This window comes from Bombyx mandarina, chromosome 18 (genome assembly GCF_030267445.1).
Source record: "Bombyx mandarina strain Sakado chromosome 18, ASM3026744v2".
Classification (NCBI taxonomy): domain Eukaryota; kingdom Metazoa; phylum Arthropoda; class Insecta; order Lepidoptera; family Bombycidae; genus Bombyx; species Bombyx mandarina.
The window spans coordinates 3,606,030-3,622,486 of NC_143224.1; the positions used below are offsets into that span (position 1 = coordinate 3,606,030).

The 16,457-nt window shown below is 36.4% G+C and overlaps 1 protein-coding gene and 1 long non-coding RNA gene across 2 annotated transcripts in view; both read right to left on the bottom strand.

The window, feature by feature from the left end:
- LOC149500941 (uncharacterized) overlaps positions 1-16,457 on the bottom strand; it is a 236,014-nt gene that overhangs the window by 56,636 nt on the left and 162,921 nt on the right. The gene's annotated exons all lie outside the window — the stretch shown is intronic.
- Ugt50B3 (UDP-glycosyltransferase family 50 member B3) overlaps positions 1-16,457 on the bottom strand; it is a 59,572-nt gene that overhangs the window by 8,120 nt on the left and 34,995 nt on the right. Inside the window, exon 3 of the mRNA XM_028176155.2 lies at positions 1,372-1,511. Coding sequence (XP_028031956.2) covers positions 1,372-1,511 — 140 coding nt within the window. The remainder of the gene's footprint in view (positions 1-1,371; positions 1,512-16,457) is intronic.

Here is a 16,457-nt window from a genome sequence, read left to right on the forward strand (position 1 = left end):
ATGAACTTTGTGTTACGCCGCTAAGAGTAACGCCATCTATCGTCGAATAGCAGAAACGAATATCATAAGAACTAGTAATATCGAGAACGCTCGTGAGTAGTAACGCCATCTATTATCAAATAGCGGAAACATATGTCAAAGCGACTGGGTTTTTCCAGGTATCGTCTCGATAATTTTAGAGATGTCGTACCGACTATAAAAGCGTTGCAGAGGTGGTAGGAAGGCAGTAGTGATCGGATTTACTCGGAGCGAAACAGCGAACGGATCACCTGACGCGAAGCGGAAGAAGTGAATGGAGAATTTTAAAGTGTTCGTTACGTGTTTTAAGTTTTTAATAGAATTTTAATATGTACTTCGATGGAGTTTTATTTATCCCGAACCCCAGCCCATAACATTACGGGACTATCTTTCGAAGAACTTTTCATGGTGCATGGTGGTATAAAGCCGGTGAGCGTCAGAATAACTCCGTCGCTATAAAGATTCCAAACTGTCTGTGAGATCAGAATTATCGACAACCTAATAACCAAAATCACTCGTGCAAAGATTTTAAGTAAACATCAACTCTTTATCAAACTTATCATCTTTATATCATTTTGAATGTCATGCATAGCTTGTACAATCATTCGATTCAACTTCTAAAGTTTCAGGGAGTTTTAACTCAAAATAACGTTATTATTCTGTTCGAAATTGTTCTTAAGCGTAACATGGATCGGGAAGCAGAATTTATTTTTGTTGACTTTTGGTTCATAAGCCTTAAGATAGCAACTCAATTTGAACTCAATATTTATTGAAGACTTTGAGATCCTCAAAATTATAGAGATTCTATTTACATAATAACGTTATATGTACGCTCTGTAAATAATAAAACAGTCTACAATGAAAATATTTTTCTAATTAAATTTGGTACTTTTAGAAAAATTAAAACAATTCCAATATCTGGGACAACTAACTACAGAATCACTAACTACCAAGCCTAGAGATGATTCAAATATATGGTAGAGCAAATATCTATATTATCTCTGTAATCTGTCCCTCATATCTGAGAATCGCAAACATTATGGCATAAATAAATCCATATTTTTATCAAGCAATTCCCCTCCATCAATTCCTGTGCATGACGCTTACCGACTTGAACTTCGATGAGAATAAATCCATTACTTCATCCCTCCACTTGGCTGGAGGCCAAACTCGGGCTGTCTTGCCCTCCGTTACCGTATACCCAATAAAACATACATCTACATTAGTACATTAGTAGCCTATATCTGTATCTAACACCTAGTTCAAATTTAATTCTAAAATCTTAATTATCTTTATTTCGTATAGGCCTTTGTAACTTTATTAAATGAACAAATGTATATAATTATTCCTCACCTTCGGGTAAGTCCTCCAGCAAGCGACCAGAACGGTATCTTATGTGACTTGGTCCCTCCCATTGTGATCATTAGTATATCACTGCCGCACACTGATGCCACCAGCAGTATAGGCAGGCCTATTATTGGCCAACGAGTCCCCTGCAAAAAAGAAATAGTAAGATGAATATATCTCGTCAGATTCATTAAATATAATATAACTTGAAATGTTTTTAGATAATCGCTTTTGGTAGATATTAATATTGCCTCGACGGCTGAATGAATTCACAGCCCATCCGATATTAAGTGGTTACTGGAGTCTATACACATCAACAACGAAAATGTCACCGCCCACATGAGACAAACGATTTCTTGGTATTTTATGGTACATCATCTACCGCACCCTTTAAACTGGAATGCATAACTGCTTCGCGGTAGCAATTGGCAAGGTGGTTGTACCTACCCGTGCGAGTTCGCAAAACCCCCTACCGCCAAATATTATTATTATTATTTTCCTACCTAAGCTGGTAGCCTTGAGAGGCTATTCCAGCGTAACTAACTAGTAGGTGAGCTCACGGGGCTCAAACCTGACGACGTTGTTAGCACGAACCCTAGCAAGAGCCGTGCTTCGCAGAATCTACCACCGGATCGGAAACGCGACCCACTGAGAAGATCCGAAAAGAAACTCAGTGGGCTGTGTCTGAGGTTTAATTTACTAGTCGAGCCCTTCGTCGCAACCGACGGGTTCGACGAGAACGGTGACCGGTGCTTGAGGTACCTAAAAGCACCGTTAGTGGATCGGGAGGATCCGAGATGACGTGTTTTGGGCGACGTCGACTGCTTTCCATTCTTTCCGCAGGATCGGGACCAAACATTAAGCAATGTATCCTTATAATAGGAATGTAAATTCTAGTTTTGTTGTTTATTCCTCGCCCGCAAAAAAGGCAGCATTGTGGCAACGGCTCCCGTTGGTGATTTAACTTTGTTGATACAAACGATTATGATCACACCTCAAACAGACTATGAAAAAAATCTATAGGTCTGAAACATTTAGTTATATCGTTTAATTTCTACACTTCATATTGCACACAATATGCGATGTTACTTTTATAAAAAAAAAAATCGGTGGTCTGTAAATGCGTTTTATGGACGATAGTTTTACGTGACGACGTCATTAGCAGAACTATTCGAAGTACTCTGACGTCACGCGAGTTGAGAGATAAATGTGTCACAAGCCAACGCTTGGGCCGATCGTGCCTCTCTATCGCTTGTTCCGCGCTCTCGCTTGCACGCTCAGGCTCAGGTGGAACGTGACACTTTTTCGTGCGTGTAGCCGGTGTTCATCGATTTATAAGACGTTACCACGTCAAAAACATTCTAGAATAACTACAGTAGGATAACAATGGCCTACATAAACGAAGTTACTGTATATCCTTAAACGATAAATTTATTAAGGTTAACATAACAATAAATGTTTGTAATGTGTGAAGTGTATTTAACATAGACGACTGTGTGCATTTTGATTTAACTGTTATATTACTTTTAATAGTATAATATAATATATATAATAGTATAATAGTTTATTTTATTGAGTCCCGACACGAGGTCGTATTATTCGCAGATGATACATCTTTATTATTTAAAATTAAACGACAATTACAAGTCTATGACGAAGTGAATGATGCGATTTCGTGTGTGGTTCATTGGTTCCGTATCAATAACCTATTATTGAATAGTAAGAAAACGAAATGTATTAAATTTACTTTAAAATGTATTAAATCATCTTTAAATGTGAGACAAGTAGATAGTAATGTAATTGTTTCTGAGGAATCATTGGAGCTTGTTGAGTCAACCGTATTTCTTGGTATAACAGTGGACTCCAAACTGCAGTGGGGACCTCATATTCATAAATTGGCGAGTAAGCTTAGCTCTGCAGCATACGCAGTAAAAAAAATTAGAATGTTAACAAATGCGGACACGGCTCGTTTAGTTTACTTTAGTTACTTCCACAGTGTCATGTCCTATGGCATTTTGCTATGGGGCAATGCGGCCGATGTAGAAATGATATTTATTCTGCAGAAAAGAGCTATACGTGCTATTTATAACATGCACTCAAGGGAATCCCTGAGGGAAAAATTTAAAGAAATTAAAGTTCTCACTATGCCATCCCAGTACATCTTTGAAAATTTGATGTATGTTCGTAAACATATTGAGGAGTTTCCTAAGATGTCGGACATACACAATAGAAATACTAGGAACAAACACAAGCTTGTTGTGCCGATGAGTAGGTTACATAAGATACGAAATTCATTCGGGTGTTTGTCTGTGCGCCTGTACAACAAAATCCCACAAGATGTTCAGAACCTACATATACATAGGTTTAAGAAAACTATTAAAGAACATCTGTGCAATAAAGCTTACTATAAAGTCAATGATTATCTAGAAGATTGCACAAAGTGGGAATGAGTTGCTCGCTCCGGGAATTTCAATATTGTAAAATTGTTATGTTATAATTACTTATTGTAATATGAATATTTAAAAAAAATAAATATTTAAAATAAAAATAAAAATCTAATATTTAAAAAAAAAAAAAAAAAAAAACATGCCCGCTGAGTTTCTTGCCAATTCTTCTCAGGACGGAGGCTAATTCTTGTGAATTGGCGGTAATTCTTTTGACGTTCAACAAGTATGTACTTTCATTTATGTTGAATAAAACTTTTTTGATTTGATTTGATTTGATTTGATTGCCAAACATAAACTTTCGTTTGAAAGTTTTTCGCACATAGATTTATGTATATAGATGAGTGATACCACATACCGTTCGCGAGACAAAACATTAAAAATTATATCTGAAATCCGATTATGCTAATGCCTTTTCACTAATTTGTGTTTTAATAATTTAAAACACACAAGCAGATGTCATGATATATTGCGACCGCTACATAACGTCCCTTGTTCTACCATACATGAGATTTATGTTAATTTGTAAAAAAAAAAAAACAAGCAAAAAACCTTAGATTTTTCGTGACTTTATGACACGTACTTAAAATGGTAGAACAATAAAAGTTAATATATTTATCTTGTTTTGAGATCTGCCCTTATCAAAGTTTTGCTGTGAAACTCTGGTTACTTTTTAATTCTCAAATTTCAAATCTATCAGTATTTACCTTCTACCTGTTTTAGTTAATATGCATACGTTTCATTCTAAGCTCACAACAAACTAACTTTTAAGTAATATTTGTACAATATAGATTTTTTTTATATATACGAATAATTCAAGACCAAAATTAGATAAATCGGTCCAGCCGTTCTCGAGTTTTAACGAGACTAACGAACAGCAATTCATTTTTATATACTTTTTTTTATGGCTTATATGAGTGGACGAGCTCACAGCCCACCTGGTGTTAAGTGGTTACTGGAGCCCATAGACATCTACAACGTAAATGCGCCACCCACCTTCAAACATAAGTTCTAAGGTCTCAGGTATAGTTACAACGGCTGCCCCACCCTTCAAACCGAAACGCGATACTGCTTCACGGCAGAAATAAGCAGGGGGCTGGTACCTACCCGCGCGGACTCTCAAGAGGTCCTACCACCAGTAAAATTATCAGCTCCATCGGGCGACTGTCATTGAATATACAGTGGGCAGTGGAGGTAAATAAAGGCATCTTATAAAATACTGAAATCACGTCTATATAAATAATAGTAAATATTAGTTTACTATTATCTATTTACTATTTACTATGACTATAAATAATTCATACATGTGCTTCCATTAATTGTGATCTATGTACAATTCTGTTTCAAAGTGATTTAATTTTAAAATGTTTTACTTAAATAGCGCTAATTGAATTAATTTAATGTGTATAACTATAACTAGAAAAACGATATAATAAACTAAATTATAAACTAACAAACTTGATAAAAAATAGTGATCACCAAACTGATATTTTAACATTATGTTAATCATTGTGATAATTTTGATATTGTGTAAATTATGCCCTCTTTGCCTACTTTTAATACACAGCAGAGGGAAATAGAAAATATACTTTAGCGCGGTAGATGAGGCGTGACAACTTAATACAATCTTTTCTTTATATATAAAAATTGAATTGCTGTTCGTTTGTCTTGCTAAAACTCGAGAACGGCTGGACCGATTTGGCTAATTTTGGTCTTGAATAATTTGCGGAAGTCCAGAGAAGGTTTAAAAGGTAGATAAATATGAAAATTCTCGGAATTAAATAGAAATAACAATGTTGTTTTCCCTTTGATGTGTTGTCCCCCGTCGGACGGATTCCTTTTGTTTGTTTTAAGTTTATTTTATACAAAAGTTTAGGTCTTTTATTTATCGATTAAGGTACTACGAAGTCTGCCTGGTCAGCTGGTAAATTTATAATTAAATGTTAAATCATTAAGTAAATTTAATTAAAATTATTATTCTACTTGAAAAAGAACATAACGCTTCTATCTAAACACTCAATTTTAATGCTCATCACTTTTTCGTATCGCAGTTTTTAATTAAAAATAGTTCTTAAGCTCAAAAGATATTTCTTCACGACTCGAACACGGGAAACACCTAATGTTGTTGTTTCAAAATTAATGTAATCCTTAACCTTGCCTTGACCGAGCCTTAAATATGCTAGAAAAAATTAGATCCTATCGTATTTTATATAGTATTTGAATCAAAATAGAAATAAAATAAGTATATTTACATACATTTTACGGGTCAACGAACTTGAATATTCCCACGGCATTTGAAAACGGAAACATTTACCACGGTGTGTATTGTGTTTTTGTAAGAGTATTTACTCAATTACAATCCGATTCACACGTGCGGAAATCCTAATTTTAGTTACCGTCGTTGCTTTAGGGAGTGGAGAGAATGTCCAATCACCATAACAGTTTTTAAAACAGAATCAAACTGAAAAAATCCAAGTCTCCAATGCATTGGAACAATGGTTAACCTACCCAGATCGTATAATGGTGACACATACCAGTAGGAATCTAAATACCAATCGAGCAATATATTAGCGTTAGTAGTTAATTGCATTAACAAGAAGTCGTTGGTAATTAAATTAAGAATTCAATTGTATGCAGCAAAGCTAATTAATTGTATTACTGAAAAATAGGAAACTATGTCATTTACGATTAGCGTAATTCACTCTCAAACTACAATTAGATATTTATGCCGATTATTATAATCAATTATTATCTACGCCATATTAATATCCTCTTATCAGCTCTACCTGTATCGATCAATATATCTATGTAACGTAATGTTACATCGACTTCAAGATATCCGGTCGACTTGAAAATTTGCATACGAATACCCTAGCATCCAAAATCAACCAAGAATATTATTTAAATTATAAGTTAAGATTGCCATGAGAGCGTGTTTTTTTTCGTTTGTATGTAAAAAAACATATATTTATTTAATCACATGTATTCTACTGTTAACTCGAGTTGAGGATAAATCCTTAGAATTACTTCACGGTTTGAGTACTGAATATAAATTTATAGAATCGTCAATTGTAAATGAAATCAAATTGAAATAACACTGAGCAGTTTTTATTTATTTTTAATAATCATTTAAATCTCAATGTTGCCTTATAAAAAAAGCACTCACAAACAATACATAATTAAAATCCAGTAGCAACCCATAAAGTCCGTGAAGTAAATAAACAAAAACATAAACATAAATTAAGCTTTATTACGCAATGCATCGCGCGGATTGCTGAAATTAATACATAAACGAGATCATAAAGATTCGACTTATGTAAGAATGAGGCCTGAGATGGCACGGATTTTGCGATAAAAACATATCGAACCGAACAACACGCTGTATCTGAGGTTATTTAGGCTTGGGTACATCGAACGTGGTTAGGCTATACTAAGATATTCCTAAGCCCTTTATTGTGCCGGGTGATGGTAGACCGCGTTCCCCCGACCGCTCTGGGGGAAGGTGTAACGCGGCGTCATCAAAGCGGGCTCTCGGCCCGCTGAACGAGGGAACCGGTGGTCGTGTCGCTGGCGGCCACCGGTCCGGCGTCCGTGGGACGGTGGGATGGATGTAATGTGCTCTGCGTCAACCCTGTCCCGCCGTTTCAATAGCCCCGACTGGGCTCCGGCCCGGTCCGAGGTAGGGCGCCGGTGGTGAGCGGCAGGAGTTTTTAGTGGGTTCAACTCCCACATACCCCACCTGCCGCGCGGGTGGGGATCCGGCGATTTTCTCCTGTGGATTTTTTTTTTTTTATTTTTTGTAATTTTGAACGATAATTTTATTTACGTAAGTGAATGTCACTAATATTGTTACGCCGATAAGAGTAATGCCATCTATCGCCAAATAGTCGAACGAATGTCGAAGGTTCTAGTAGCATCTAGAACGCTTGAGAAGTACAACACCATCTATTGTCAGATAGCGGAAACACACAATACTAGACTTTTATGGAATATTCTCGACGACTCTAGGCATTTCGTCTCGACTATAAAAGCGTTGCAGATATGGCACGCAGTCAGTTAGTAATCGGAACTACTCGAAGCGAAACAGAGAATCACCTGAAGCGAAGCGGAAGAAGCGAATTGAGAATTTTAAAGTGCTTGTGAAGTACTTCAAGTGTTCTAAATGCTAATACAGTTAACTTGTAATTTGATGGAACATTTATTTATCCCGAACCCCAGCGCGCAACAATATCATTAACAATACAGTTAAGATGAATAAATCCACTTAACCTTGTAAATGTGAATCATTATAGTGATTTTCAGGGAAACAAGCATCGAAAATGACACGATCACTGAATACTACACGTGTTCAATACGCACTATGAATCTTGAACAATTACAAAGCCACTACACCACGAAATGTAACTATGAGATATATCTACCTACTAAGCTAGATAGTTCGGCCGAAGGCTTAACAAAAACCGTTAAAAATAAACCTTGAATTCCAAACCTCAAAAGTACTCCATTCGTTCACTGTAATATTGTGAGAAATTTATATTTTAGAACAACAGTTCACGGTTTAAAATATCAAGGATTTTAATAGTGTGACTAAAAAAATATCTTTAATAATCGAGTGTGCTCATATATACATAATCCTGACACACATACAAAGGAGATTGCAATATTCGTATGAAAAGTGAAAGTTATGGAGGAGGATGACGCGGTTTTATTCTTACAAAGTCCTTTTTCTTAATACTGATTCTCTTTTGAGAATCTTTTATTACAAAAATTCGAAGATTAACGACCACGATTATAATATCAATGACGCAATCTAACGTGATCAAAAATTTGTTAACGCTTGACATCACACTGCGTGTTCGCTCTTTGTTGTTTTATAAAGTAGGTAATAATGAAATTAATTACTATTATTGAACAATTTACCCACGCAAATAAAATACATGACTGCTTCGCGGGCGAAATAGGCATTGTGATAATGACTGACCCGTGATAGCTCACAATACTCCTTATTTATTAATTTTAGTTACATTAGTAAATTGAATGATACATTTGTAAAAAAAAAATTTGAAATCTTGGAGTCTGGAATATTCGACTTATATCCTGTACATAATATATAACAGTTATGGCGTCATCGCAGTCGCTTTAAAATTATGAGTGACACGCTTTTAGAGGCGACTACGCTTGACAGAAAAAAATATTCTTAGAGAATGATATATTTTTACCTTGATCTATGTTCTTTCCTGTATCTTTGTGTAAGCACAAATTCATGACCGATTATGTGGACAAAACGCGAAAACATTTAAAAAAAAATTTTTTTATTGCTTAGATAGGTGGGCGAGCTCACAGCCCACCTGGTATTAAGTAGTTACTGGACCCCATAGACATCTACAACGTAAATGCGGCACCCACCTCGAGATATAAGTTCTAAGGTCTCAGTATAGTTACAAGGGCTCCCCACCCTTCGAACCGAAACGCATTACTGCTTCACGGCGAAAATAGGCGGGGTGGTGGTACCTACCCGTGCGGACTCCCAAGAGGTCCTACCACCAGTGATTACGCAAATTATAATTTTGCGGGTTTGATTTTTATTACACGATGTTATTCCTTCACCGTGGAAGTCAATCGTGAACATTTGTTGAGTACGTATTTCATTAGAAAAATTGGTACCCGCCTGCGGGATTCGAACACCGGTGCATCGGTACACACGAATGCACCGGACGTCTTATCCTTTAGGCCACGATAACTTCAAATTAATTCACATCGCATTTACAATATTAGTATGGAGTATTGATAACATCATAAAATATTCCCAATGATACTTGTAGAATATAATTTGCGGTGCTACCTTCAATTTGTCATTAAAGACAGTTTGAGGCCAAGTCGTTTATTTTCTAAAGCCTTTTAATAATGATAAAGTATTACGCAATAATAAACCTTAACATACATAGAATTAAACGCACTAATGACCTATCAGGACTGGACAGGTCCCAACTATGTGCATACATACATTAGTAGGTTCGTCCTAGCGCATGTTTTTTTTCCTACCTAAGCTGGTAGCTTTGAGAGGCTATGCCAGCGTAGCCTAACGACTAGGTGGTGCTAGCCCTAGCAAGAGCAGTGCTTCGCAGAATCTACCATCGGAGAACCGGTCACCGTTCTCGTCGAACCCGTCGCTTGTAACGAAGGGCTCGACGAGTAAATTAACTCTCAGACACAGCCCACTGAGTTTCTCGCCGGATCTTCTCAGCGGGTCGCGTTTCCGATCCGGTGGTAGATTCTGCGAAGCACGGCTCTTGCTAGGGTTCGTGTTAGCAACGTCGTCAGGCTTGAGCACCGTGAGCTCACCTACTAGTTAAGGTTACGCTGGAATAGCCTCTCAAGGCTACCAGCTTAGGTAGGAATAAAAAGCCATAGGATCGGAAACGCCACCCACCGTGAAGATCCGGCGAAAAACTCAATGCGCTATGAAATCGCATGTCATGACAACTTATTAAGCAATCGTTACTGTGCGTGCTGTTTGTAACATAGGAATAATAATTGATATATACTCGTAGTATGGATAGATAAGTATAGTAATTGTAAAGAAGGATGTATGTAATTATTGTTTTAACTATCAATAATTAATATTATTTTACTGGTCGTGGTTATAGCGTTTATTCGGTTTGAATATAAAATATATAGGTATATATTACAATATATTTTATTTATAAAACAAATGTTCATGACAACAATACCTCATAACAAATGCCTAACATTCAACGTCTCCAAGCTAGGACTTTCTCCTGTACCGAATACACATACGAGATACCAAAACCTAGAGCGACAAGACTATCTTATTTTTTATTGTCCGTGCGGGCAGGCGAGCATACAGCCCACATTATGGTAAGTGGCTACCGTCGCTCACGGTCGTCAGCAATGCTAGGGACAGAGTCGAGCCGCTGCCTACCACTCTCCACAAGCCTCATTTGAAGAAAGACATGTCATAGCACTCAGGAAGCAACGTGGAGGGGAGCTCATTCCAAAGCCAGATGGTACGTGCCAAAAATGATCTCTGGAAACGCACTAGGGATGAACGCAGTGGCTCCAGGTAGTATGGATGAACTCCTAAGAACTATCTCGTCTCAATCAATCGAAATTATCTCACTAGTTACATAAGGCACAATAGTGTAGTGCGAACAACATTCGATTTCCAGCGTATGTTTGTGGAAAGCGCTAAATATTACAACACAATGCTAATGTGGACGTATGTAGACGTATTAAGATAACACACGAGTGTCAATAAACCCATTCGAGAAATCAACACAATATTTCAAAGACTACGAAATGGTTTTTTTACGAAGGTTTTACCTATTAATTTTGATTTGAACACTAAATTGTAATTGACGTAATTTTCGCCCTAAACATTACCTAACTTAGACTAAATCATTATAAAATGAAAAGAATTACACAATAGACAAGAACTGCTATATATGGTTATAATTATTTTTGAGAACAGCAAGAACCGATGAAAATACATACAATAAACTTAACAGTATTAAACTTCTACTTAAATTCAAATACGCACAACAATTTCCATGAAACATTTAAGGACATACATATATAATATACAATTTTTGGAATAGGCCAGTGTATGTTTAAACATATTAATAAGGCTCAACGAACCGGACTCCGCAAATATTTGATGTAACATCCTTACGTGAAATACTCATAGGACTTTTCTCAGGTTTGATAATTGAATAGGATGTGTTGTTTGTACGAAGCAAATGTGAATGTTCTGACTTCACAATTAGAATACATTCATACAACTAGTGGATCTTTTTGCTTTGTTACAGGAATATAATGGAAGTAACTTGCGAATTCATAATACGACCTAACATTAGCAACTTTTTATTTTATTTTATTGCCCTTGTAGACAGACGAGTATTCGGCCCACCTGATGGTGAGTGGTTACCGTCGCCCATGGACTTCAGCAATGCCAGGGGCAGAGCCAAGCCGCTGCCTACTGCTATAATAACTATGGAAATAGAAAAACTTTTGTATATTAAAAAAATGGAAATATGACAGAGCGTATAAAATTATAATTTGCGCGGTATTCTTTTCACCACAGATTATATCTGTGGCGGTCTCGATTAGGATTTATATGTATGGAATCTTTGTGCAAAAGTTGTTAATAGACCTAGATGGCAGGTCTTGTCATGGCTTATCTTAAATTAGGAGCTATGCGTTATATAATTAAAAATTCTTGTAGGTACGTATTTGTATTTTAAAAGGCTTTAATAAAATATTATTATTATTATACGAGTAGTTATGACAACGTAAATACCAGCAGCGACCTAGAGATACTTTGGCACTTTAGCGGTAGACAGTTTTACAAATCAAATGGCTCGGGTTCATATCTCTCTTAGTCTCAGTTCCATAGTAGAATCTCTCATCTCACCCTTTAAAATCCGTATGCACGCCCACGCGTGTTTACTTTAGCTTCACCCTCGCCATTTTTTGTTATCCAATTTGAATTTGTTTCAATAGCATAATATTTGAAAAAATTTTTTTTAGATCCACAAATGTATAATAGTAAGCAGTTGCTGTCGTAAAATTGTTGAGGCTCCCGCCGGAACTTCTCGGTGGGTCGCGATTCCGATCCGGCGGTAGATTCTGCAATGCTCTTGCTGGGACCAGTGTTAGCAAATTCTCTCAGGTTGAGCCACGAGAGTTCACCTACCAACCATAGCGTAGCTGGAATAGCCCCTTAAACTACCAGGTAGCGAACAGATAGGGGAAAAAAATATTTTGCATTAAAAGCAATATAATTCAATCGTCAGTAACATTCACGCTATTACTTTAATATACACAATACTCAATAAACGACGATTAAGCCTAGTTGCTATTCATAGTACAACTGTTTTTAAATGGTGATCTTTCAAACAACACAAGTTTGGTTAACACTAACGACCTCCCATACACACGCGGACAATAGAGCTAATGTAATTAAGGAACCAATTGACTTGTTTACAAACACACCGGATCAATAGTTTAAAATTGAAATATGTTATTGTATTGAAATTTTATTATTCCGAATTCACGTGACTATGTGGAGAGGATTTTTTTTTATTGCTTAGATGCGTGGACGTGGTTAGTGGAGTCCATAGACATCTACAACGTAAGTGCGCCACCCACCTTGAGATATAAGTTCTAAGGTCTCAGTATAGTTACATTTTTTGTACCAAATTACCAGATTGTACCAAAGTACTGCGGATTAATAAATAACGCATACAATTACTACAAAGGAATTCGATTTTGTTGTATCTATATGCTGATAACGGGTAAGGTATGCGGCAGAAGGCCCAGAAGCAATGCGCTGGTCGGACCAGATAAGCTATAATCTCAACACATCGGCGGGATGGATGTAATATGTTCTGCGTAAACTTTCTCTTCTTCTTTCTCGCCGGATCTTCTCACCAGGTCGCGATTCCGATCCGGTAGTAGATTCATTCCCGAAGCAATTGCTCTTGAGTTGTTAGGTCTCCTTCGGAGGCGCTCGGGCAGTTGTGAGCAAATCCTATCCCTCCTGGCTGAGCCTTTGCTCGTCCACCTGTCCTGGTGAAACTGGAAAAGCCTCCGGGCCACCAGTAAATATTCAATCATAAAAAAAAAAACTTAACCAATAATATATAGTACAGTACAGTGTGAGCGTGTATACGTAATCTTTCAATCATAAAAAAAAATTGAGGTTTAGCTACGCAAGGAGGAGCACATGTGTATTGATATCAGAACTATAAAGGCGGACAAGTTTGTGACCTGTTTTAATAGATATATGGCCTGTGATAGCAGATGGACAGATCATTGTGACGAACCTTAGCGACGCTTACATCTAGCAGTGAACGTCTGTGCTAACAGCAGTAGTAGTTAAGGAGGATCGATTTTTTTCAAACATAACACTTGTCATTAAGCAGTTAGCCAGTAAGTCAGAAAACAAAGTGGCTACGGCTTGCTAATGTACCTTGTTTAGTTTTACTCATGTTTATTATATAATGATTTTTTTTAATTGTATGCTACGATGTACTTATATTATATTATAGAAAAGTTGAGAAACAATAATACCAGAATTTCTCACCTTTTTTTTCGGCGTTGAAACTGAATTCTGTATCAACTCGTAAAGTTTTTAAAACGCTTACTTGAATTAAACAAAAATGATTTGAAAAGTTTTTTTTTAATTGCTTACATGGATGGACGAGCTCACAGACCACCTGGTGTTAAGTGGTTACTGGAGCTAATAGACATTTACAATGTAAATGCGCCACCCACCTTGAGATATAAATTCTAAGATCGCAGTATAGTTACAACGGCTGCCCTACCCTTCAAACCGAAACGCATTACTGCTTCACGGCAGAAATAGGCAGGGCGGTGGTACCTACCCGCGCGGACTCACAAGAGGTCTTACCACCTGTAAGTGTGAACCAAAAAGAAAAAAAAACGTAGCACGTAACGTGACGTCAGTCAAAAAAAGTTTGAATGAACGGTAAAGAAAATATAGCCTGAAGCCGAAGGGAAATGATATACAGCCTTAGCATAAACAAAAAACAATGCTCCTTATTATGATCCACAAACGTGCACAGCTGCCAGATGTTTAAGACAATTTTAGCGGGAACGCAAGAAGCGATGTTTTATGTGAATGATTTTATTTTCTCCCTTAGTGTTTCTCCATTTTTCAACGTGCAAATATTATGTCTTATTATCATTACTAGAGGTCCCGCAGTAGTCGAAATTCGACTATAATTAATTGGAATTGTAAGTTTGTACACTATTAAGATTGTATTTTAAACTTCTATAATCACAACTTTTGCCAAGACTACACTATAAAAAATATTAACAAAGACAAACAATATTTAATCTATTCTCAATTTGACAACAGACGTCAAGAACAGAAGTTTGACAATGAATAGTATGCATGCGTGTGTGCGTCAAATACATGGTATGTAGTGTGTGTAATTTTTTCTTTATTGTTTAATGTATCTTATATGCATTATTTAAAAAAAAAATTAGCATTGTGCACTCCTTCTCTATATTCTCTATAAGTGTGGAAAATTTAATAATCCTCCGTCCGCGCAATTTTCGTAAAAGGGGTACAAAGTTTTTGCTTCACGTATTAATATTATACTAGAGGCCCTGCAGTAGTCGAAATTCGACTATAATTAATTGGAATTGTAAGTTTGTACACTATTATGATTATATTTTATACTTCTATAATCACAAATTTCGCCAAGACTACACTATAAAAAATATTAATAAAGACAAACAATATTTAATCTATTCTCAATTTCTCAACAGACGTCAAGAGGACTTTTTGGCGGGAACGCGAGGAGTGAAGTTGTGTGATTTGTTTTATTTTGTCTATTTAGTGTTTCTTCAGGTTTAAATGTGTAATAACGGTGGTTTATTAACTGTTTAATATCTGTGAAAGTGCACAAATGTGGGAAAATGAATCAAAGCCGCTGGACGCAACTTCTCGGGATCCTCCAAAAAGTCCACTGAAAAAATCTTAGTAAATGACCACCATTTTACTAAGATTATATTTCATTCCATATCATTTCATTTCATTTAATTTCATCCCAGTTGATTAACGTCTCAAATTAATCATTTTCATTTCATTTCACTCCATATTATCATTTTTCATAAAAATAAGAATATAAATTAAAATAAGACATGACTTAAAGGTCTTAGTTACCAGGTCATAAAATCACTTTAAAAAAAAAAGACGTCAAGAACAAAAGTTTGACAATAAATAGAATGCATGCGTGTGTGCGTCACCTACATGGTATGTAGTGTGTGTAATGTTTTCTTTATTGATTTAATGTATCTTTTATGCATTATTTTAAAAAAATATTAGCATTGTGCACTTCTTCTCTATATTCTTTATAAGTATGGAAAATTTCATACTCCTCCGTCCGCGCAATTTTCGTAAAAAGGGATACAAAGTTTTTGCTTCGCGTATTAATATATAGATAGATATAAACGTTCAACATCTGTGTACGTAAAGTATTTTGAAATTAAAAAAAAACACAATAGGGCACTTCCAAAAACCAATTAATATTTAAAAAAAATGAGTAGGCGGTACAAGTACAAACTACTGAATGCTAAGGGGTCGTGATGAAAAACGCGAGAAAAATTCCAACACCTAAGATGTATACTTATGGGAATATCTTAAATATCTTCAAAACTCACGCAACCTTGATCTTTCGCAAAAATCGAATCTATATATATTTTGTTTTCAAATTAATTCGTTATTGAGTGCACAGTATAAATATGTTGTAGTGACTTTATTGAATAAGCAGGCTTTTACTGTAATTACGTCTTGGTGATCTTTGGGACATGTACTCAAAGTTTCGATTGGGCCCCAACCGCCGAGCCCGTCGCTGGCGACGAAGGGCTCGACGAATAAATTAACCCATAGACACAACCCACTGAGTTTCTCGCCGGATCTTCTCAGTGGGTCGCGTTTCCGATCCGGTGGTAGATTCTGCGAAGCACTGCTCTTGCTAGGGCCAGTGTTCGCATCACTTCCTGTTTGAGCCCCGAGAGCTCACCTACACGTTAAGATGGTAGGGGAAAAAAAATTGAGCCTCAAAGAAATATTTCGATTATTCGATACTATGC